This window comes from Myotis yumanensis, unplaced genomic scaffold, assembly GCF_028538775.1.
Source record: "Myotis yumanensis isolate MYYU_CA2020_CCGP unplaced genomic scaffold, mMyoYum1.0.hap1 SCAF_10, whole genome shotgun sequence".
NCBI lineage: Eukaryota > Metazoa > Chordata > Mammalia > Chiroptera > Vespertilionidae > Myotis > Myotis yumanensis.
Genome location: NW_027223761.1, coordinates 8,360,647 through 8,385,776, shown reverse-complemented (window position 1 = coordinate 8,385,776; position 25,130 = coordinate 8,360,647). Strand labels below are relative to the sequence as shown.

The 25,130-nt window shown below is 41.7% G+C and overlaps 1 protein-coding gene and 1 pseudogene across 10 annotated transcripts in view; one reads left to right on the top strand and one right to left on the bottom strand.

The window, feature by feature from the left end:
• Positions 1–25,130, bottom strand: part of TCP11L1 (t-complex 11 like 1) — a 32,409-nt gene that overhangs the window by 6,539 nt on the left and 740 nt on the right. For 2 of the 10 annotated variants that reach the window (XM_070427746.1, XM_070427750.1), the window contains exons 2-9: positions 22,140–22,323; positions 17,587–17,719; positions 14,587–14,707; positions 13,651–13,871; positions 10,229–10,365; positions 7,474–7,670; positions 3,297–3,478; positions 826–998 (exon numbers count right to left, since the gene is read on the bottom strand). In XM_070427746.1, the coding sequence (XP_070283847.1) occupies positions 826–998; positions 3,297–3,478; positions 7,474–7,670; positions 10,229–10,365; positions 13,651–13,871; positions 14,587–14,707; positions 17,587–17,719; positions 22,140–22,299 (1,324 nt within the window). In that variant the 5' untranslated portion in view covers positions 22,300–22,323. Of the gene's footprint in view, positions 1–90; positions 399–825; positions 999–2,697; positions 2,856–3,296; positions 3,479–7,473; positions 7,671–10,228; positions 10,366–13,650; positions 13,872–14,586; positions 14,708–17,586; positions 17,720–22,139; positions 22,324–23,228; positions 25,073–25,130 lie in introns of those variants that run through there. The other 8 variants (XR_011472954.1, XR_011472955.1, XR_011472956.1 and 5 more) reach the window with 8 other exon arrangements.
• Positions 14,718–15,349, top strand: LOC139019015 (NADH dehydrogenase [ubiquinone] 1 beta subcomplex subunit 4 pseudogene; annotated as a pseudogene).

Genomic DNA, 25,130 nt, shown 5'->3' with positions numbered 1-25,130 from the left:
ACCCTTCAGAACCCAAAAACGGAGAGAAACTGCTAACTGATCACCAAAGTTAGTTTGGTTTTCCAAGGTTCCCAGAGCTGGAAGCCTCACCCAGAAGTGGAGATCCTGTGTCATTCCTTTGTGAGGGCAGGTTCTATCTCCATGTCTATAACTGGCTGTTACTAAACAACCAGGATGGCGGGACAAGGACAGCTCTAAGTACAGGCACTTTCCTGCTTCTCAATAATATTAATCTTGATGGTCAGAGGGCACGGCAATATCTTCAGAGGCTGCTCCGGAGTGATGCACAGGTGAAATTGTGACCATTGCAGGACTGGGACAAAATATTTTTTTCAAAACCACTGATCCACGTACCTCTTTTTTCATAAATATGAAAAAAGTAAAAAAATATTCTTTTACTAAGAATAAAAAAAAATCATATATTAGAAGCAGACCCACCACTGGTCCACCCTTCTATCCAACCTGATATCTAATAACCATGAATCATTCAGCTTTTGCTGGAGCAGGATTTTTTAAAAAAAAAAAATGTTTTTATTGATTTCAGAGAGGAAGGGAGAGAGAAAGATGAATGATGAGAGAGAATCATGCTCCACAACCCGGGCATGTGCCCTGACCGGGAATCGAACCGCAATCTCCTGGTTCAAAGGGCCACGCTCAGCCACTGAACCATGCTGGCAGAGCTGGAGCAGGCTTTTGGACCAAGGGCTGTAATTTCAAACTCAAAGCCTTCAAAACAATGATGGCTGTCTGGTCATTTGCCCAAACCTTTGGGTCACCCTAATGGCAAGTGGTGATCCCTACTTCCTGCCTTCCCCCAGAACGTACCCATGATCCTGCGGACGGGGTTGTCAGGACTGGCCACCGCCTGGATCTGGCCCTTGAGCACGATCTCCTTGTCCGTGGTAAAGGGGGTGAACCCACACAGAGAAAGGCAGCTGCTCACCTCCAAGCAGACTTTCTCACCAATGGTCGTCAGGGCATCCTTCAGCTGGAAGGAGCTTGAGTAGAAAAGGGAAAGGAGACGCCAGGGAAGAAAGAACCTATAAACAAGGTGCACCTCTGCCCATGCCCTGATAAAAATCATACAACCAAGTTGTGGACTGATGTGTCCAAAGGAAACATCTGTGACTCTCTTCGCTGCCCGTAACCTCTCCCCTCTGCACTCTCTCCCTTCCTCTCTCTTTCCTCCCAACCCCAGAAAGGACAGTGGGAAGGGGAGAACTCAGATAACGTCAGGACCAACAACTCAAAACCAGACTTCTTGCTAGCATGTGTGGTAAAACAGGCCTGGAACTGACTTAGGAATATCTTGAATAACTGGAACAATACACAAGACACCAGAAATTCGGTAGCAATGGGACAGAAGTGGGAGAGAAACTTTTCATTCAATACACCTTTTCCCTTTTAATTTTCAAAAGACGTGACTATAACTACTTTAAAAGAATGAGTAAAACTGAAATCTAAAGGTTAAGAAAATTAATATATGGATTTCTTGGGGCCCCAGGTCTGCTGGGAACCCTCCCAGCAGCTAGGTATTCTGGGAGGTATTCTGCTGGTCTGCTGGCAGGTATTCTGTGAAAAGGCAATTAATTGCCTTTGTTCGGGGTCTAGATTCTTTAAACGGCAGAATTAGTGGGAGCAAATGTGCAAGCCCTGCACTCACTGCTGGCACCAGCTCTGACTGCCAGGGTGAATATGGCCATGCAGGGCTGGACTCCTAAGGACTCGCTGAACAGGGCCCCCCTCATCAGTAACTTTGACAGAGCAGTGTTACTGGAGGGGAACCTTGGTCACAGCTCAGGGTTACACCTGCACAAGAGCCCCAGGCGAGGCCTCAGCTCAGCAAACACCCTCCTTCCCTATTGAACCCCTAGTCACAACATGTGGACGTGCCCCTCACTGCACCAAACACATGCATGCTTTATGCAAACTCAGCAGTAAAAGTCCTCCTTTTGTAAGGATGAAAATGTTTTGGGGACATTCCCCTTGAGGAATCTTCTCAATTAGATCTTGTCAGACCTTGCTTACTTAGAACCATTCTAAATTTTCCATATGCTATAAACCACATAAATGGCCTAATCTGACTTCACTGTAAGAGCACTTACAGCAGCTGCCCTTAAAAGTTGGATTAGCCCTGGCTGGTTTGGCTCAGTGGATAGAGCGTCGGCATGCAGACTGAAGGGCCTGGGTTTGATTCTAGTCAAGGGCACATGCCCAGGTTGCAGGCTCAATCCAGAGTAGGGGTGTGCAGGAGGCAGTCAATCAATGATTCTCTCTCATCATTGATATTTCTCTATCTATCTATCTATCTCTCTCCCTCTCTGAAATCAATAAAAATATTTAAGAAAAAAAAAGTGTTCATTAGTGCTGGTTGATAAAATAATCCAATATACCCAGCACAAAATGTCTATGAGAAATGTGCAAAGGGCAGAAAACTTTAAAAATATATTTTTATTGATTTTGAGAGAGATAGAAAGGGAGAGGGATAGATAGAAATGTAAATGAGAAACATTAATCAGCTGCCTCCTGTATGCCCCGTACTAACCCAGGCATGTACCCTGACCGGGAATCAAACTGGTGACCTCTTCGTTCATGAGTCGATGCTCAACCACTGAGCCACACCAGCCAGGCAGCAAACAGTATTTTTATTAAAATATATTTTTATTGATTTCAGAGAGGAAGGGATAGGGAGAGAGATAGAAACATCAATGATGAGAGAGAATCATGGATCAGCTGCCTTCTGCATGACCCCTACTGGGGATCGAGCCTGCAACTCAGGCATGTGCCCTGGACTGGAATCAAACCCGGGACCCTTCAGTCTGCAGGCCGACGCTCTATCCACGGAGCCAAACCATCTAGGGCAGCAAACAGTATTTTTTAATGGAATAGAATAGAAATACCTGGGTGTATTAAACATAGTTAGGGTAGATTGCAATTTTTGAAATTTGTATTTACATATGTGATGTGTCTAAGTGTGTACTAGGTCACAATAGAAAATAAATTTCTTACTATGGGTCCTGGTCAGAAATATGTGAAAGCCACTATCCTAGAGCCTTTCTAACATGGAGTTGATTCTAACTTTGACCAAATGACTGAATAAATTCTGCTGGAGTAAAGAAAGCTGGAGAGCAAGGTCTCTCGATTCCTAGAAGCTGGCCCTAGATCTTGCCTTACACTTGGAGACGCCAGTTCCCGCCTGCTCTCTGCCCACCCGCTGCCTCCACCCATCCATTAAAGGCCCTCTACACACAGGGGACAATGCCCTGGGAGGACCCAGGGTGTCTTTAGCCACTTACGGCAGATGCATATCTGTGAGCAGGATCTTCACGATCATCTTGAGTTTCTCAGCGAAGGTGGCCTGGCTGGAAACACCGGAGGCAGCCATGCTGAACGTGACCAGCAGCACCGCCCCCAGAACCGTCAGGTGTTCCAGCTGGAGCTGGAGCTCTTGGAAGCGAGCCTGGTCCATCAGCACTGTCTGTGATGAAAACAGAAATCACCCTTGAGCTGTAGACTCAGGCTGCCAGCAGAGGGCAGTGGGGCCACAGCCCCCACACAGCCCTCTAAAGTTTCCCTCAGATTTTCTAGTCATTTCACAGCCATAAAGAAATCATGTGTGAATTATCCTTCCATTCACACGTGGGCTAAGACTAGGAGCCCCTTCTTCCTCAGAGAGGCTGCAGTAGAGCACACCCATTAAGAACACGAGACAGCCCTAACTGGTTTGGCTCAGTGGATAGAGCGTCGGCCTGCAGACTCAAGGGTCCCGGGTTCGATTCCGGTCAAGGGCATGTACCTTGGTTGCGGGCACATCCCCAGTGGGGAGTGTGCAAGGAGGCAGCTGATCGATGTTTCTAACTCTATCCCTCTCCCTTCCTCTCTGTAAAAAATCAATAAAATATATTTAAAAAAAAAAAAAAGAACACGAGACAGATTGGGTGTGAGCCAGACTCTGTCATTTAATAGCAGCATAAACTTTTTTTCAACTCAGCCCTAAGCAGAACGAGGATTCCTACCTCACAAGGCTGTTTTAAAGATGAAAAAAGACCATGTATCTAAAGTGGCTGCCAGAGGCAACACTCAATAAATAGAAATTATGCCTGTCCAGTATGGCTCAGTGGTTGAGCATTAACCTATGAGCCAGGAGGTCACTATTCGATTCCTGGTAGAGGGGGTGGGGGTGGCGGTGCTCATGTCTGGATTGCAGGCTCCATCCCCAGTGTGGAGTGTGCAGGAGGCAGCTGATCAGTGAGTCTCCCTCACTATTAATGTTTTTATCTCTCTCCCTCTCCCTTCCTCTCTGAAATCAATACAAATATATATATTTTAAATAAAATAAATAGCCCTAGCTGGTTTGGCTCAGTGGATAGAGCATCAGCCTGTGGACTGAAGGGTCCCGGGTTTGATTCTAGTCAAGGGCACATGCCCAGGTTGCGGGCTCAATCCCCTGTGGAGGGCATGTAGGAAGCAGCCGATCAATGATTCTTTCTCATCATTGAAGTTTCTCTCTCTCCCTCTCCCTTCCTCTCTGAAATAAAAAATATATATACTTTTAAAAATTTAAAATAAAATAAATAGAAGTTACATCATTAGATAGGAAAGGGTAATGAGGTACAGAGCACGGGTAACCAACTCATCCCAGTTTATCCAGGACTGTCTCGGTTTTAAAACAGAAATCCCCAAGTCCTGTGAACCTCCACCATGGTAAGAGTGAAATGCTCCACCTCTCCGACTCCACGTGTGCAAGGCTGCCTAGTTTCAGGGCCTTCAGGCTAATAGCTCCTGCTGTGTCTGGCATACAGACATGCTAATCACTAGAGGAATTCTGTTGTGGCTGGATTTTTACAAAATCAGCCCCTCCCACATTCCATTGGGTTGGTGTAAAAGAAGCCTGAACTCTGTACTTTCAGAAGGTGGATTTGAGGATGAGGTCTCCCATCTTCTTGGTGCCTTCTTGATCAATAAACCTCCCCTTAGACTCTGATGTTTTGAGTTTTAGTCTTTCCAAGCATTGAGCACACAGACTTTGGACCAATAATACCACCCTCCCCACAACACATACACATACACATAAGTCCTGGGCAAACCAGCGATTCACCTTATCTGGTACCAGAGTGAAGGAGGAGAGAAAGTCCTTGAGGGCAGAGCCTACACTTATTCACCCTCAGTACCCAGCAGAAAGGAGATGCTCAAGAATTGGTAAGTGGTTAAAGAAAGAGAAAAATAAACAGTAAACGGAAAAAGTGGGAATGACAGGTAATAACCCAAAGCCTCCTGGAAAGCAGTCTGTGGTGAATTTCCATGGCTGTGTCCTGTGTTAAAGACACCCTGGGTCCCCCCAGGGCAATGTCCCCTGGGTGGAGTGAGGGAAAGAGCAGAAGAAAGACTGAGGAGATATGACTTCTGACCTGAGTTTTTACAGGTTTATCAAATGAACTTTCAGGACCAGTCTTGCTATAAGAAGCTGACACACCAACTCAAGGCAATAACAATTTGGGGTCTTAGCCCAGAATTTGTCTCAAGGAGTAAAAATTATCCTTGAAGATTGAGATTCAGTTGTTAAACACAAATGCCTTAACCAACTCCGTCTCTTTTTTTACTTCATTTTGCTACACAGTAGCGTCCTTACTTTGATGGCTCCCAGTAGAATGCAGTATAGTGAGTTTAGGACACCAAAGATTCCCAAAAATCAATTCCAAAAGTAATCATCTATCCCCGATGAAAACACCATCCTCTTCACAGCTATTTTTTTAAGGCTGAGAACTGCCCTCCAGCAGAGAACCCGCTCCCGACTCCCTACTCCTAATCCAGCACCCTCTTGAGGCACAAAACACGGAACTCAGAGGCAAGAGATGAAACCTTAGGCTTTCAATGTCATGAAAACAATCATAAGGAACTTAGAGATAAAGATATTTAGAGAAGTAGCAGTGCCTGCGGCTAGAGATCAGAAGCCTGAGTGCCCTCAAAAAAGAGGGGGAGTCTACACACCAAACCAGCTATTTGCAGACAAAATGGGGAAATTCCTTGTTAGTCATCTCCTCAAAGGACTGCTGCAGTTAGAACTCATTGTGAAAAACATAGTAAGAAAAAATATTGCTCAGCATGGAAAGGGAAGAAGTTTCTTTAGATAAAACTAACAGGCACCATCACTGCTACTGTTTGATCAAGATGAGTAACAACAGGATAGCAGTTGAGCAGCACAAGCTGGAAGCCCCATACATTGCTGATGGGACCATAAAATGAGCAGCTACTTTGGAAACCAGTTTGGCTGTCCCTCAAAATGTTAGAGTCACCACATGACCCAGCAACTAACCGTTTGAGATACCCAAGAGAACTGAAAACATACGTTCACACAAAAACTTGTACCCAAATGTTCACAGCTGCTTATCCACAATAGCCAAAAAGTAGAAACAATCCAAATGTAATCCAAATGTTCATCAACTGGTAAAGGAATAAACAAAATGTGGTACTGCCATGAAATGAAGCCTTAAAAAGAAATGCTGACACATGCTACAACATGGATGAACTCTGAAGACGTTATGCTGAATGAAACAAGCTAGACACAAAAGGACAAACATTGTATGATTGAACTCATAGGAGGTACCCAGAGTAGTCAAAATCAGAGACACAAAATAGAATGGTGGCTGCCAGGGGCAGAGGGAGGAAAGAATGAGTTACTGTTTAAAGGGCACATAGCCCTGGGTGGGGAGTTCAGTTGGGAAGAGTATGGTCCCAAAACACCAAGGTTGCAGGTTTGATCCCTAGTCAAGGCACATATAAGAGGCAACCAATGAATGCATAAATAAGTGGAACAACAAATCGATGTTCCTCTCTCTCTTTAAAAACAAAGAAAAAAATTAAAAATTTAATTTAAAAATAAAATAAACGGTACAGTTTTAATCTGTGAAGATGGAAAAGTTCTGGAGATAGATGGTGGTGATGGCTGCACAACAATGTGAATACTTAAGGCCTTCAGAGGCCCTGGTGCATTACTGAACTATATACTTAACACTGATAAATTCTGTAATGTGTATTTTACAAAGAAAAATACAATAAAAAAAAAAAAAGGAATGACATACTGACACATGCCACAACATGGGTGAACATATCTTTAGTGAAAGAAACCAGACACAAAGGCTGATACTGTATGATTCCACTTATAAGAAACGTCCAGCATAGGCAAATCCACAGAGACAGAAAGTAGATTCGTGGTCAGGGGTGGAGGTGGAGGGTGGGGGAGGTAGTGACTGCTAATGGGTACAGGGTTTCTTTTTGAGGTAATGAACATGTTCTGAAATGAAATAACGGTAATGGTCACATTACTCTGAGTATCAAAAAAAACCCCCACTGAATTGTACAATGCAAAAGGGGAAATGTTGTGGTATATGAATTATAGCATCACAAAACTATTATTTTTTAAAAGTTCGGCAGCACAAAAAGAAATGAGCAGTTACCCTGCTCTGGAACACTTACCTCGGGGAAAGGTTGCTGGAGGTGGTCCCACTTCAGAAGCTTCAGGTACGCGTAATTCTGGACAGCAACAGGACTAGGCATGGGACTGTCCCCCGATCCAGCGGCCCCTCCCCCAGCTGGCAGGGCATTTTTATACGTCTGATTCATAAGGTCATCTGCGGCTTCTCCCAACCACTGGGTGACAAAGTCCAGGGAATCTGTGAAAAACAAGGCTGTGGGCATTACTGTAACCATCAGGAGGGATGCTTCTCGGAATTACCTTTGGGAAGACCATCCTGGAGGTGTGGTAGTACAGAGAATGGACTTTGGAATCAAATAGAACTTGGTCCAAAATCACAGTATCACTAATTACTGGCTGAGTGATCTTAGGCCAAGTCATAATCTGTCTGAACATCAGATTCCTAAAATAAGGAAGTGTGCATCACGTGACAGTCTGTTGTGCGGATGAAACAAGATTGTGCCTATAAAGCACCTAGCCTGGCCTTGCCACCTACAGAGGGTCAATGACCTGCTCTCTTCTCTCCCACCCTGGCTTTTCCTTGTCTAGATCTTAGTCTCGGATCAAGCTGGTTTACCATCAGCCTTGCGGGAGGTGAGCTTTGTCACACATTTGATGTGTATTATGCAGCGTTTGGAGCACTGTTGGGCACCTCAGTTGTCTTTCATCCACTATCACCCTCTCCCTACTTTTCTCAGTAGAATAAGGCACCAGGGACTCTGAAGGACACAAGAGAAAGAAAATGAGGCTCCTGCCACATTATCTGAGCAAGAAATCCCTCTGGCAGGTCCTGGGACGGGCTCAGCTCTGCCAGTGGAGTCCACCTGAAAGCCCGTGGGCAGCCAAGGCCATGGCTGGAGTTCACTCTTGGTTGATGCAGGAGGACACACCTCTGCTTCTGTCAACACAGGGATCACACGGAGCTCTTGGTTCTGAGCTTCGCTCTTGCTTTAGCCTTCTTCTGCCAACAGCATTCTCAAGGCCCAGCAGCTTTGGGAAACCTCAGCTTTTATGCTGTGAGTATTAAGTTCTAGACTCTGGCCAGCAGTGTGCCCTTCGCGGGGTCCCGGCTGCCGGACCTGGCTCTCACACTAAGTCTCTTCCGCCAGTCAGACCACAACCCTGCATGTCTCCTGAGAGGCAGGACAACACTGGTTGAGGAAGTGAGCTGTGTGGTCAATCAATTCTAGCCAAAAATCTCTCAAATCTATGTCCACATCTATAAAATGAGGTTAAAATATAGGGCCCACCTCAGAGGCTTAGTGTGTGAGGGTTATACTTGATAATGCACGTACACCCTGGGCACAAGCCTGGGACGGAACAAACATCAGCCAGTCTTCCTCTGGTCTGATACTTCTACTCTGCTCTGTCCTTCTCCTCCTGGCCCAGCACCATCCCAACTTCCCTGTCTGGGGCGGGATGAACAACTGCTCAGGGCTGAATGAACTATTCCGGTCCAGCAACACAATCTATGCCGAGACAGGCACTTTCACGTTGTGATCAGCCAAGCTACAGGCTAAACGGGACTAGTCTTAAAATAGATGTGAAGACTGGAATTTACCCAGACAATAGCTGCGAATACAGAGACCCATAAGTCACCCTCGAAATGCAATGTAATTTTGGATTCTACAGTCATCTGTTTTCCTGCAGTCGTCTGAGAGGTTCATAAAAGTAAGACTTTTCTGGGTCTGAAGACAGATTTATGAACATGAAACAGAAGAAAAGTGAAATTTCTTGATGTACCTCACAGGAGGGAGAAAAGTGACTCCAACAGTCTCAAGAAGTTTGTCATGTTTGTTTCATTTTTTAATTTAATTTTATTTTTTATTTCAAAGAGGAAAGGAGAGGGAGAGAGAGATACCAACATCAATGATGAGAGAGAATAACTGACTGGCTGCCTCCTGCAAGCCCCACACTGGGGACCCAGCCCGAAACCCCAGGCGTATGCCCTGACCGGGAATCGAACTATGACCTCCTGGTTCATAGGTTGATGCCAAACCACTGCGCCATGCTGGCTGGGCTGTCATGTTTTAAAATCAAGGCCAAGCATAAAATTTATCTCAAATTGGTGTCACCATTAAAAACCTATTTAAGATCATCATTCTTGCCGAAACCGGTTTGGCTCAGTGGATAGAGCGTCGGCCTGCGGACTGAGGGGTCCCGGGTTCGATTCTGGTCAAGGGCATGTACCTGGTTGCATCCCCAGTGGGAGATGTGCAGGAGGCAGCTGATCGATGTTTCTCTCCCATCGATGTTTCTAACTATCTATCTCTCTCCCTTCCTCTCTGTAAAAAGTCAATAAAATATATTAAAAAAAAAAAAAAAAAAGATCATCATTCTTTCAATTTTCTATTCTTTTCTTTAATCCTTACTCAAGAATGTGTGTTTTTTATTGATTTGAGAGAGAGAAACTTCAGTTGCTTCCCATATGTGCCTGGATCGGGGATTAAACCCACAACCTGGGTATGTGCCCTGACCAGGAATCAAACATGTCACCTTTCGGTGCACAGGACGACGCTCCATCCAACTGAGCCACACTGGCCAAGGCTCAAATTTGTATTTTTATATCCTACTTATATTTCTCGTTTGTCAATTAAACTTTCTTTTCAAGTACTAATGTCTGTGCTTTTCTGTCTTCAAATAAGACTATTCTCACACTAAAGTTTTGTTTTGAAAATAATATTGTTATGCAACAAGCTACAGCAACATTTAAAAAAAAAAGACAACAAAAGAACATCCCAAAACATTTAAACATACTTGGCTGCTTCTCCAAAAGCTCTTGGAACTTCTTCCTTTCATATTCAACTGACTGCTGCATGAGATGTGGCCTGATGCTACTGACAGCAAAGTTCGCCATGTCCACTTTCATTAGGTCCAACACAGAAAAAATTGCCCTAAAAGAGGAGAGCAAAGGATTTAGAACTGGACACTTGTAAAGTAAACATAGTTTTAACAAAAAGAGGTGATCTGAGACAGTCTTTTCATCTCAGAAAGGTTGGCAAGAAAAGTTAGAAAAATCATGAGAAACTGAATTAAGAAAAACACATTTAGAAAACACAAAAGCTTAAGTAGTAGTTTGAAAAGACTGCAAATTTTTAAGCTGCTTTCTGTCCCCACCCCTTTACCCCTTGCCCCCAAGCAAACATAGCTCTCCCCACTGCCTGTCTAGACCAGAATGCATTCCTTGGCTTTGGGGCAGCCCTCACAGCAGCCACAGAGGAAGGAAGGAGCCAAGATTCGAGGTTAAGGGCAGAGAGCTCATCACCCAGGAGCTACTCTCACATAGGTTAATTCACGTTCCTAGGAGAGGAAGGAAGTTAACTCTCCTCTCTCATCTCCTCCTACCTCAGTGTCTCTTACTTCAGGGCTTTACATTCTAGTTCTGGTGGCAGAACTGCTGTTTCATTCTCCGAATGTACCCAATGAGCAGACTTGACACAGTCATCCCATCTTAAGAACCTATCTTTAGGAAATAACCTAAAATACAGGTAAAAGTTTTGTGCACAAAGATGTTCATTGCTGGGTTAAATAGTAAATAATTATACATAATCTAATTGTCGATTTTCACGCACACACAAAAACCTTAATTATATGCAAATGAATATTGCAGCTATTGAAAATGCTTATAGGGAGTTTTTTAAAAATCATATAAGTTGGTTATAAAAGGGCAATGCAAGAGATCCTTGTGGTGTTAAAACTGTTCAGTAAATTAAATGTGGTGGCAAATACACAAATTCACACAGATAATAAAATCATACAAAAATACACAAGCACACAAATATATATACAAGTAAATCAGAAAACCTAAGTGAGAGTAGTAGATTGTATCAATGTCAATATTCTGGTTGCAATACACTACATTTTACAAAATGTTACCATTGAGGGAAAACTGGATAAAGTGTACTATATTATTTCTCACAACTCCATGTGAATATACAATATCTCAATGACACTTTAAATTTCCAGAGACATGGAAGCATGGAACAGGTGCAGAATCTCAGAGGGAAGGTGGGGGAGAGTAGGTGGGTGGGGGGTAATCAACCAAAGACCTTATATTCATATATGCATAACCCATGGACACAGAAAATAGGGTGCTGAAGGCCTGGGGCGGGGAGCAGGGGCGGGCTGGAGGAGGTCAATGGGGGGAAAAAGGGGACACATGTAATACTTTCAACAATAAAGAATTATTTTTTAAAAATAAGTGAAATGATTAGGGTATAATGTTAACAGAAAAAGTCAGGCCTGCAATGCCCACTAAGTCTCCTCAGGTTCAACTGACTATTCAGACTCACAAGACTATCCTAGGCCACAGCCTTGGCACCATCTATTCACACAGCTTGCCAACAGGGCAGCTCCAAACATTCCTCTTCAACAAGAGTTACAGTACCAGCCACAAGCACACAACTCAGACATGTGGGAGCCACCTGGCTTTTAAAAGCCTCAGGTGAGAAAATATTTTTTTTAATTTATTTTATTGTTTAAAGTATTACAAATAGTAGTACATATGTCTCCTTTTTTTCCCCATTGACCTTCCCCTGGCCTCCCTTTAGCCCCCCACCCCCACCCCCCCCGGCACATGCCCTCACCCCCCCCCCTCCCAGTATCTTGTGTCCATTGGTTATGCTTATATGCATGCATACAAGTCCTTCGGCTGATCTCTTATGCCCCCCCACCCCTCAACACTCCCCAGCCTTCCTGCTGTAATTTGACAGTCTTCAGGTGAGAAAATATTTTGTAACAACTCTATAGCATGGCTTCCAGGGTCCTCACTAGGGGTCCAATTATGAAAGCTACCTCACTAACGGAAGTTCAAATTATGGTGTCCCATCCAGTACTTATAGTTCATTATCATTCCTTTCAGTCCAGACGCAATTCACCAATCAGAGTTCACTTTCCCCATAAGCAATGTTGTCTAGTACCATTTTGATACAAAACATCTTTATCTGTTCACAGGAACAAATAGCTAAGCAGTTAACCAAAAGTCAAAGTCTCAGGCAGCATCAGTCAATTCTTTGTCCACATTAGCATAACAATTATATAAATTTAATAATAATGATATATATTTAAATATAAACATGCAAAAGACCAAAGAAAGTTAATATAAAATATGTTAGTTAATAGGATTATAATTAAATTTATTGAGTGTCTTATTTGTATTTTGATTATATAGAATGTCTACATTCTTAGGAGATGTTGAAATATTTAAAGGTGAAATGTCACAATGTCTGCCATTAACTCTCACAAGGTTCAAGAGAAAAGAACATACACACATGCATACATACTCACAAGTATATATAAAGAAAGCAAATTGGGAGCCCTGGCGGGGTGGCTCAGTTGGCTGGAGCATCATCCGTACACCAAAAAGGTTGTGGGTTCAGTTCTTGGTCAGGGCACATGCCTAGGTTGCAGGTTCCATCCCCGGTGGGGGCGTGTATAAGAGGCAACCAATCAAGGTTTCTCTCTTACATCGATGTTTCTCTCTCTCTCTCTCTCTCTCTCTCTCTCTCTCTCTCTCTAATCAATAAAAACATATCCTCGAGTGAAGAATAAAAAGATAAAATAAATAAACAAAATACAAAGAAAGCAAATTGACAAAATGTTAAAAATTGGTGGATCTACATAAAGGGTATATGAGTCATAATTACACTGTTTTTGTGACTTTTCTGTAGATTTGGAATAAAAAAAATTAATGGTAAAAAACTAAAAATATATATATCAACATTATAACAGTGATTGTGCCTTTTGGTGGTATGGGTGAACTTTTTTCTTCTTTCTACCTTTCTATGTTTTATAAAATGTTTGCTTTTTAAAATTTTTTTAAATGCCTGAGTTATCTGCCCTAGCCAGTTTATCTCAGTGGATAGAGCGTCGATCCACAGACTGAAGGGTCCCAGGTTCAATTCTGGTAAAGGGCCTGTACCTCGGTTGCAGGCTTGATCCCTGGCCCTGGTCGAGGTGCGTGTGGGAGGCAACCAATCAAAGTGTCTCACATAGATATTTCTCTCTCTCTGACTCTTCCCCTCGCTTCCACTCTCTCTAAAAATCAACGGAAAAATATCCTCGGGTGAGGATTAACAATAACAACAAAAATGCATGAGTTATCTATATTTGAGAAGAGGTTTTTGAAAAGAGGTTCTGTGTTCTAGGTGCACTTGAGGTGATTAACACGACTCTCATACCTGAAAAGGGGCACTATTTCCTTAATGTCCTTTAGCTTCTTAACTTCCTCATCTCGAGCAGGTGCACACAGCGTCCCCATCATGCCAATAATGAATTCAACCAGCTTGGAAATGTCAAGGGCCCCATTCTCTGCCTCCTGCTTTATGAGATCCAGATCCAAGACTTCCGTAATCTGGTTTCTCAGTCTAGTGTGACCAGGCAGCAAGAAAGAAAAGAGAGTCTGCAAAAGAGTACAGCCAAGTTTAATCAGTTTCCTAGTCAGACATCATTTTTATTATATATACAGGAATTTACTCCTACCCAAATGAGGACTTACCAACTGTTACTATAAGGCTGCACATATTTTAACCCCTCATTCAACAAATCTATAGAAAAACATGTCTACAAATCATTTAGAGCTATCTAAGTTTCCATTTAAGTTCTAGATAACGCTCAACTGGATGCAATATGAATAGAAGTGAGAAAAGTAAAACACATTAATTAACACAAGCCTGTGAACCAACCACAGAGGCCAATTTCCACAGAAACATCTCTTCTTTGATACTCCTGTTAAAGGTATCACAAAAACAGCCCTACCTTTCACTTAAGGCCTTCTGTATTCCTCAGGCTGAATCACTTTTGGGCCACTATAAATTGAACGTGTCCACACCTATTGAAAATTTTATAAATCACCTATAATTCATAAAATAAATTTTCTCTAAATAATTCTGTTTTTTAAAATATTAACCTTTTCTTTGTCTACAAAGGAATGCCTTCAGGTTACCGTAGCTCGTTTGAAACTTTAAAAGGGACTTTAAGCCAAAAGTACTCCATCCACATTTCGGCAAGTAATTTAACTGCATCCCTAACTTCTTTAGTCTTCTGGCACAGCAACACAGAGAAGTTGAATATTCCTAACACACCAGAAAAGCACCACAATTTGCTCTTCACCTTACCTCTTTGATCTCCCCGAGAAGTTTAATGGCATGGTCATAGGTTGGGGGGTCCTCACTTAGCTGGACACTCAAGCAATCCCAAAAAGCTTTATGCACAATCTCCTTTACTTTCTTCTCCAAACTGGAGGCAAATGGGGGAGGGGGGAAGCAAACACAAATAAAATATTTGAGCTCAAATCACATTTTAAAAATTAAAACAGCTTTTTTTGAACTATGATTTACATACTACAAAATTCACCTGTTTTAAGCATACCATTCAAAGATTTTTAGTAAACTCATCAAGTTGTGCAACCATCACCACAGTCCAACAAAACATTTCTATCACTTCAGGAAGACCACTCGTGCCCAAGTTGTGCGCCAGGTTCCAAAGATGCCTGAAGGCATTCCCAGAGTACAAGCCATTGGGCTTGGCCACCCTGACCCCTACCCTCGACCTAGTTGAATACGACGTATCTCCAGAAACCTGGAAAGTACAAGCTGAGCAGATGGCCATAAGATACCTGCTTACAAGAGAGTACCTGCTTCAACGAACCCAGCCTCCTAGAGCCCATCAAAGATCCTGCTTTGAATCATTGGGCCTACACAAGATCAGCAAATGCCTATCCCAATTTCAGACCCACTCCCAAGGCCTCACTCTTAAGAGCTGTGATTGGAATTGGGTCCCTCTTCTCTGGTATTACGTTTTTAAAACTGATAGAGAGATAGGAAAGAAAAACTTATCCAGGAAGGAAAATTGGATCAAACATTTAACATCTCACATTAAGTCTAGTATGAGGACTATGTGTATTATTGTTTAAATAAGTCTTCTATTAATTATTATTAAAAAAAACAAACATCCTTGTGCCTATTAGGAGTCACTGCCCAGTTCTACCCCAACCCAGGCAATCACTAATCTACTTTCTGTCTCTATAGATTTTCCTTCTCTGAACTTTTCATGTAAATGAAATTGTACAGTATGAGGACTATGGGTCTGGATCCTTTTACTTGGCAAAATGCTTTTAAGCACTGTCATCCATACAACATGTATCAGTGCTTTGATCCTTTTTATGACTGAAAAATATTCCATTACATGGATATACCACATATTATTTACCTATTCATGTGATGATGGAACATTTGGGTTATTTCTACTTTTGGCTATTATCAAATCACTTTCAAAAACACAAATTCTACAGGTTTAGGGTGAGAATTTTTTTTTAATTGGAATAAAGAAAAGATTTACCAGACATACTTAAACTAATCACATGTCTTCTTATTTTTAGTTAGTGATTTATTTCAATAAGTACATCACTGGAAAGAATAACTTTCAACTAATTTGACATATGGCATTAAACCAGTTAACAGCATTAACAATTCCATATGATAAAAAGAATATTGGAAAGTTTAGAGCTGTTAATTTTTAGGTTTTTTTTATACCATCAAGTTTCCTAAGGTATTTATGATTAAGTAGTTTAAAATAACAATCCGGCATATATATAGTTTAAAGCACTTTATTTCCTAAAAAATATCCTATTTCCACGTGATATATGAAACAACTGCTTAGACGAGGTACCAAACTATAACATCTTATAACACTTCATTAAAACCAGTAATTATCTCCCAGCCAGTGTGGGTGTGTGGGTCAGTGGTTAGAGCACCAGCCCACATACTGATGGGTTGAAGGTTCGGTTCCTGGTCAAGGGCACATATCTGGGTTGTAGGTTTGATCCCTGGCCCCGATCAGAGCACATGTGGGAGGCAACCAATCAATGTGTTTCCCTCATATCGATGTCTCTGTCTTTTTGTCTCTGTCTCTCTCTCTCTTCCCCCCTTCCTCCTTCCCTTCCACTCTCTCTAAAAAATCAATGGAAAAATATCCTTGAATGACGATTAATAAAATAAATAAATAAAACTTGTAATTATATTATGAGAGCAAAACAAGTAATTCTGCATTATTTTTTTAATATATATTTTATTGATTTTTTACAGAGAGGAAAGGAGAAGGATAGAGAGTTAGAAACATCGATGAGAGAGAAACATCGATCAGCTGCCTCCTGCACATCTCCTACTGGGAATATGCTCGGAACCAAGGTACATGCCCTTGACAGGAATCGAACCTGGGACCTTTCAGTTCACAGGCCGACGCTCTATCCACTGAGCCAAACCGGTTAGGGCTAATTCTGCATTATTAATGTGAAAAAGTACTATCTTGGCAAAACACATAAGAAATGTCTACAAAGTCATATTTAAAAGCCTACTGTGGGAGACACTAGCACTTGCCAATCCAGCCGCCATTCCTCCTCCTTTCTTTTTTCCATGGCACTTTCACAATTATAATGGCCAATGATTTTTCTTTCTTATGACCATACATCTTAAAAAGTGCACCTTACAATCAATAGAGTATTAGGTTCAATATGGTATTTGCCAGGTGCTAGGGATACAGAAAACAAGGTATAGTTCTTGTCTACAGAGCAGGGGTGGGGAACATCCAGCCTGCTGGGCCATATAAGGCCCACAAAATCACTTGGGCTGGCCCTGCCAAAGCCTTAGGGTGAGTTAATTAAATGTTCGACCAAATATAGCAGGCTCATTTTTAATTTGATAATTTTGTATGGCCTTCGAATGATGTTAAAAATATCTAAGTGGCCCTGGGCAGAAAAGGTTCCCCACCCCTGATGTAGAGTTTACAACCTGGTAAGAAACACAAGTAAACCAACAGCTACAGTGCAATGTGATAGTTACGAGAAATGAATGAAACAAGCAATGAAAACACAGTAGGAGGCAGCTAAGTCCTATGGAGAAGGGAGAAGTGAACATGAAAGATTTTTATTTACATTTTTGAAGGATCAATGGTCCTTCGATCCACTTTCAAACTCCAGTAATTCTTGGTAGAGGAGTATTTTTTAGAAACATACAAAAGGAGAGGTGTATTTGAATATAATGACATCAACTGAAGAAAACATTCCCAGAACTGGGAAATGACAGTATTCTACTAAACAAGTAACTTAGTAACCACCTTACCTATCTTCTGGTAATTCAACAGGTTTAATCTGGAAGTCTCCATTGACTACAATTTCATGGGCTAGAGCCATGTTAGTGACTCCTTTTGCTGTCTCTAGAAGCTCTTCTACTGTCACAAAGCGAGGAGGACTGGCTGTAACAAAAAACCCAGTGTAAGAGATTTGCTTCTCTAAATTAGAATTTCTATTAAAGTAAGGAGAAGGCAGTGGTTCTGGTACCAGCTAGTAATTTTTGGTTAGGCCTCTACTTATGAAAATATTCCGGCAATTTCAAACAATAAACCTATTTATTATTATTTTTTAAATCTAGAGTCCTAAAAGCAGAAATCGTTTACAATGCTCAAAACATGTTTTGTTTTACTAAGACTAGTCAATGAGAAATGATTACAATGAACTGAGACAGAAAAACTTTTACAGGCTATCAATCCTAAATGACAAACAAGAGACGCCAGATTTAAGATTTCCTGTTTTGCTCCCATGAGCAGTTTACATTTTGCTGCACCAATAACTGTCCATGAATGAATCTCCCCAAATTAAAACAGCAGCAAGTACTTCAGGTGCCAGGTGCTGTTTAAACATTGCTAAAACACTACCCTGTACAGATACCAAGAGAGAACATGAGTTCTAAAGCGACCAATGAAGAAATCAGAGGGTGTGTGACACAAGAACTTTGTAGAATACAGGCTCACTGTATCAAAACCTTGAGTCCTCTGATTTCTCCCATCCCACTGCCCTGATATCCAAGTCCTGTAGATTTCACTTCCGTATCAATAGCTGCAATAACTGGACTCCATCTCTCCCTCTCCTTTGATAAAACTTGAGATTTATCTTCCAGAAATCTCCCCAGGTGTTCTGAGCCAAGGAACACTGGATAATTCTGATAAATACATGAATTTTTTTGTGTATCAATAAAGCTGTTTTTAAAATGAAGTCCATGATAGCAGTTCTTTAGCCTATAACAGAACAGGGGTTAGGGGGTAAGGGCAGGGGAGAAATGCTGTGAGAACAGATTGCTGATTGAGCTGATCTGGGGTAGGGCCAGAGAATCTGCATTTCTCACACGTCTCCAGCTGATACTCATGGTTGCAGAAATCATACTTTGAAAAGCAATGGCCTAGAAGATGACAATATTAATTTTATGTCATCTGACAGGATCTGGGCTTAAAATGAGGTAAATAATGTCACTGGTTTACACAGGGTTTAATAGTTACAAAGTTTTTGCACCCATATGTTCATAGCAGCACAATTCACCATAGCTAAGATCTGGAAACAGCCTAAGTGCCCATCAGGAGATGAATGGATTAGAAAACTGTGGTACATCTACATGATGGAATACTATGCTGCTGTAAAAAAGAAGGAACTCTTACCATTTGCAACAGCATGGATGGAACTGGAGAGCATTATGCTAAGTGAAATAAGCCAGTCAATGAAGGAAAAATACCACATGATCTCACTCATTCATGGATAATAAAGACCATTACAAACTTTTGAACAATAATAGATACAGAGGCAGAGCTGCCTCAAACTGATTGCCAAACTGCAGTGGGAAGGCCAGAGAGGGTTGGGGGGCAGAAGGGAGGGGAGTAAGAGATCAACCAAAGGACTTGTATGCATGCATATAAACATAACTAATGGACATAAGACACTGGGGGGTAAGGGAGGGCAGGGGATTGTCAAGGGCGGGGGGGGGGGGGGGGGGAAGGACACATATGTAATACCCTTTGTAATACTTATTATAATATTTTTTTAAAAAGAATAAAAAAAATAGTTACAAAGTTTTTAAGTTGGTGAAAAGTAATTTTCCTTCCTCTTTTACTTTTTTCTTTTGCTCAGCAGAAAAAGGGAACTAAATCCAAGAGCTGGTCATACACCGTCTGGTAAAAATTTTTATTTGGTCACACAAGGGGAAGTTGGAAAAATGCAACAAAATTCTAAGCATTTCCAGAAAAATATTAATAAAAATAATAATAATTGGCTTCATTAATATTAAAAATAGAATAGATACCCTAAATCAAAGCCCAGACAGAAATTCTCAATATTAAGATGTCAATTTTTGCCAAATTGATCTATTGACAAAATGCAACCCCAGTCAAAGTACTAGCAAGATTTTTTTAATTAAAATTGCCAAACTGATTTTAAAACTTATATAAAAATGCACCAGACCTATAAAAGCCAAAATCATTTTGAAAATGAAAAAAGAATAAAGTTGGAGGCCTCACACTAACTGATTTCAATACCCTGTAAAGCTACAATAATCAAAACAGGGTGTTCTTGGTACGAGGATAGACATATAGATCAACTAAAGAGAGCAGAAGATGCAGAAATAGGCGAATACAACACACACATACAGGAACTATACATGTGGTCAATAAGGTAAAATTAATTTTTTGATTAAATGGTGCTGGAACAATTAGATAGCATATGTATAAAAAATGACTCCCGACCAGGCCAGTGTGGCTCAGTTAGTTAGAATGTTGTCCCATACACCAAAAGGTCATGGGTTTGATTCCAAGACGGGACACATACCCAGGTTGTGGGTTTGATCCCTAGTCTCAAGTACAGGAGGCAACGAATTGATGTTTCTCTCTCGCATTGTTTCTTTCTGTCCCTCTCTTCCCCTTCCTCTCTCTAAAATCAATTTTAAAAAAACCACATATCTTTGGGTGATGACTTAAAAAAAAGGGGGGGGGGCAAAATTATAGCGACAGAAAGCAAATCAGAGGTTGCCCAGGGATGGTGGAGAAAGGGGAAGATTAATGTGAAGGGGCACAGAAAATTTGGGGAGGTGATGGAAATGTTCTAGCAGCTCATGATTGTGGTGGTAGTGACACAACTGTAAATGTATTGGTGAAAACTCATCAATCTGCACACTTAAAATTGGTGAATTTTACTATGTAGTATAAATTATACCTCCATAAAGTTGATTAAAAATTTGAAGGCACTCAGTAGGAATTTACTATATATAAAATAATTACTAAATTTCTTAAAGCCAGTATTTTCTGTTACCATTCATCAGAAAATGGAACGTCCACTGTAGTATATCAATATCATGTATCAGGAGTTATTAAACTCCGAGTTCTTAATCTCTTAAAAAGAAATCCAGAGATTGTCACCAGGTCTTCCAAATTTGTTTTAACCTTGGTTTTGCAAAAATCTCCAAATGTATGATCATCTTAAATTTATGAAAAAACAGAAACACACCAAGTTCTCCTAGTAATAAAAAGGGTCCAATGCTTGCCATAATAATACAACATTAACTTTCGTCTTGGCTGCTGACACGCCATCCAGACCGAGGAAGACCTGGAAACTTCGGGGCCACATGAGCCACGGCCACAGCTGCATCAGCAGGCACTGGAAGCCCCAGAGGCTGAGGGAATGCTGGTGGCATGCGTCATCCCAGGATCAACTTGGACAAATATCACCCAGGTTACTTTGATGGCATTACCACTTAAAGAGGAACCAGAGCTTCTGCCCAACTGTCAATCTTGACAAACTGTGGGCCTTGGTCAGTGAGCAGACACAGGTAAATGTTGCCAAAACAAGGCTGGAGCTGCTCCTATCATTGATGTAGTGTGATCGAGCTACAGCACAGCTCTGGGGAAGAGAAAGCTCCCAAAGCAGCCTGTCATCATGCAGGACAAATTCTTTAGCAGAAGGGCTGAGGAGAATACTAAGGGTGTGTGTGTCGGGTGGAGGGGAGGGGGGCGAATGGGAGGGTCTGTGTCCAGGTAGCTTAAAGCCACATGGACAAAAATTCATGAAACACTCGTAAGTGCTTTCCCTCCCCACCCGAAAAAGGGTACTATGTTGACTAATAAATTATCTGGAAACACAAAAATGTTTGTACTTCTTCCAACTATGAAGAATTACTGATCATCTATACTTTAAAGAGATAACATCAGCAATGACATTCTTAGACTATGACATCCCCTCTTAAAACTTTCATTTTTGGACTCACTTCAAAAAACATAAGTATTCTTAATAAAAGACATGAGTTGGGGCAACTGCTGGGAATGTCTACAAAAACTGCCACCCTTTCATCTTAGGAGACCTGCTCCCTGCCAGGGATCTGAAGTGTCTTTACCATGTATGTTCAGCAATTTGAATTCCTTCAACCTGTGAGAACTCAACCCCCAGGCAATGAACCTAGGGTGTGGTGAAGTCACTCCAGTTTAATACCCGCCCCCCTTTTTTTAACCTGCACAGGCACAGTCCTGGCTGGGACCTGCTTCAGACTTTCAAACACTCTTTTAATTAAAACTGCAATATAGACTCCAACCTCCTATTTTTCAGAGCACTTCGGAGAAACTGGAATGTCACTGAGGCTGCATGAAGACAGGAACATTCTGGACATTATTCAAAAACTTTAATTTCTCATGCAATTGAAAACCCACAAGTGACTAGGCTGCCAGTTAGAAGAGAAAGAAGAAACTGTTATTGTTCTTAAATGCTAATTAGTGGCAATGTTATCATATTACTAGAACCTAGTTCAGGGAGGCCTAATAAAAATATCATCTGAAAATATTGCTTTTAACCAACGTTAGATTTGCTTACAGTGAGGTCTTTGCACTCTCTGGGTGCTAGGAGAGCCTGACTTTTTTTTCTGTAAAGCTTCATCAGAACCTTCCACGGCATCTTCCAGGCCTTGTTCAGAATCATTTGATTTTGATTTTCCTGCTTCAATTATATTGGTCTTCTCAAGATTTTCAGACATTCTCAATTAAGTTTATTCACTTTCCTAAAAAGAAAAAAGATAATGAACCTGGGAAGAAAAAAAAGGAGCAAAATGTTTTAGCTCTGTCAGTAATTAGCAGTGTGACTCCTGACAAATCTTTTAATCTTGTTGGGTTTCAGCTTTCTCATATGGAAAAGTAATAGGCTTGCTAGGATCTTATCCAGTTATAATATTCTACTCCAATGATTAAACATACACTTTTGTTATTTATCAAATTACTGGACCTGTATCTCAGATGGAGAGTAACAAGTTTGAGTATTTTTGTCCCATTCCTGAGTACCATGTAACATTAGAACACAGGGCTATAAATTGCCTGCTTCCATTTTAATACAAAGAGTGATTCAACTCTTAAAACTCTTTACTTTCACTCCTGAGTGCTGGTAGGAAAACTTTGGAAATAATGTGTTAATGTTTAATCAGGCTTCCAAGTGAACACACTGGCTGAGGAGTTGGTTCCCGGATCCCATTATGTGAATGAGATACGTTGGATGACGGATAGAAGATAGAATCTTATGAAGCATTTAAGAAGAATGTGTGGGGCAACTCCTTACCAGTCAGCAGAAAAGGATGATGAGTAAAGCAGGAAGTTGCCAATAACCATGATATATGTGGCTGGGTGCGGTTTTAATTTTTTTAGTTGCTGATTAGAATAGAAATACCATGTCAGTTTGGGCCAGTTAATAAAGGCCTGGAATAGTAACCTCTTATTTACTGTATAAGTTTTTGTCAAGTTGGTTTCCACCCCCGTTTTAGAGTTCTCTATTCCTAAGGTATTTCCAATTGAGGGAGGAGAAAGATGAACATTCCGTTCCTGCACTTACACTACTGAAAATAATCAGTCTTGGTATTATTAGCATTTGAAGATCACAAAACATTTTCATAAACACTAATTAAACTTCATTACACACCTGGAAGGTAATCCAGAGATCAGAAGAAAGAGTCTATGGCAGACTCTTTTCTGCACATCAGAGAAGAATCACTTGATATAATTACCTGGAATTTTAGATACCACCATTAAATAGAATGAAGTTACTGGAATTTACATTTTCAGGCCTGTATTATTCATATGAAGACTCTTTTCTTTCTTTCTTTCCTTCCTTCCTTCCTTCCTTCCGTCTTTCCTTCTTTCCTTCTTTCCTTCTTTCCTTCCTTCTTCTTGAATGGCAGGTTGCCACATGCAGCACCTCATTTGAATGTGTCTGGAGTCTTGGAAGCTTGACTACCCTATGCTCTACAAATGGACCCTGAGAGCTTGTCTGGAGATTCTAGCAGGAGAGTGCAGCTACAAGAACAGTTAGTCCTCTCCTCTAGCGGGGAAAGCCATCTTCGACCAAGAGCACAGCTTGGGGAGAAAGGCAGATGGAGTGGTGAGGGAGGAAGGGGACACCTGCCTAACCAGCCAGATCAGCCGAATCAACCCTGGCGATCAGTGGGGTGACAGACGTTGCAGCCAGGTCACCCTCACGTCCTGAAGAGTCCATGTGGCTTTAAAACAGTTCCCCTTTACCTTCCAGCATCTCACTCCAGACACCCATCTCCTCTCTGTTCTAAATCCTATTTGGCTCTGGAAATGCTCCAAGAGCCAACAGATAACATTACCAGCAAATCCTAAGAGAAAGGACAAACAAAAACACTTCTAATTTTATCCCTTTCACATGCTGGGAATGAGCTCAAGAAGGATGAAGTAATTCATTCTATGCTCCGAGGAGGAAAGGCAGGAAACTTAGCTACATCAACTAACCCGTCCTTGTAAGATTAGGCTCGGGTCCACGCTCCTCCCAGGACCTTCCCCAACCTCACCAGTGTTTGCACCTTTCTCTGAACTCCTGCACGACTAGACATCTGGCATTCACCGTTGCCTTAAATTCAATTCAAAATATGCTTATTTAAATAGTAATAGAAAGACGAAAAGGCATGGTTTAGACGCAGTGGTTCTCAACCTTCTGGCCCTTTAAATACAGTTCCTCATGTTGTGACCCAACCATAAAATTATTTTCGTTGCTACTTCATAACTGTAATGTTGCTACTGTTAGGAATCGTCATGTAAATATCGGATATGCAGGATGGTCTTAGGCGACCCCTGTGAAAGGGTCGTTCGACCGCCAAAGGGGTCGCGACCCACAGGTTGAGAACCGCTGGTTTAGAGGGAGAGAGAGACATTCTGACAAGGAAACACGGTGAAACTTAAGCCTTCATGGCATTATGAAATCACTAAGGAAATAGAGCGGAGGGAGAAACTAATTCTGCCTGCAAGGAGGATGATATTCCCAGAAAAGGGGACATTTGAGCTGGTCTTTTAGGAAAGAGTAGGATTTCATTCAATTAAAAACAAAACTGTCTGGAGGGGGAGAGGGAGAGCACAAGTGGAGGCACATACATAAGTAGCATAAGAGGCAGGTGAGGAAGGTAAAAAGACGGGTTGGGGCCAGATTGTAAAATTGCTAGTTTTCTTTAAAAACAAACAAACAAAAACACAACTTTTCACCTAGATTTTTAACTTCGTAAGGGCCAAGACCAACCATAGCCCCCACGTATGCTCCATGCATATATGCCCCAAACAGACACCCACTAAGGCTCTGTTGACAGCTGTGTCATCACAGTGATGTCGGAGTCTGCGGGAGGGATGGGCGTTGGTCTCGGACATGCACGGGTCCCCAGGCTGGCCCTTTACTAGCCCCGCTTCCCCATCTGGACAAGCAGCTAGCCTACGCCTGTCCGGTCTGGGGGACGTTTAAAGGCAGACCGTGCATGACAACAGATGGCTCCCGACCGGCTTCCCGTGAATGGCAGGGGCGGTTCCGGGCTGGAGG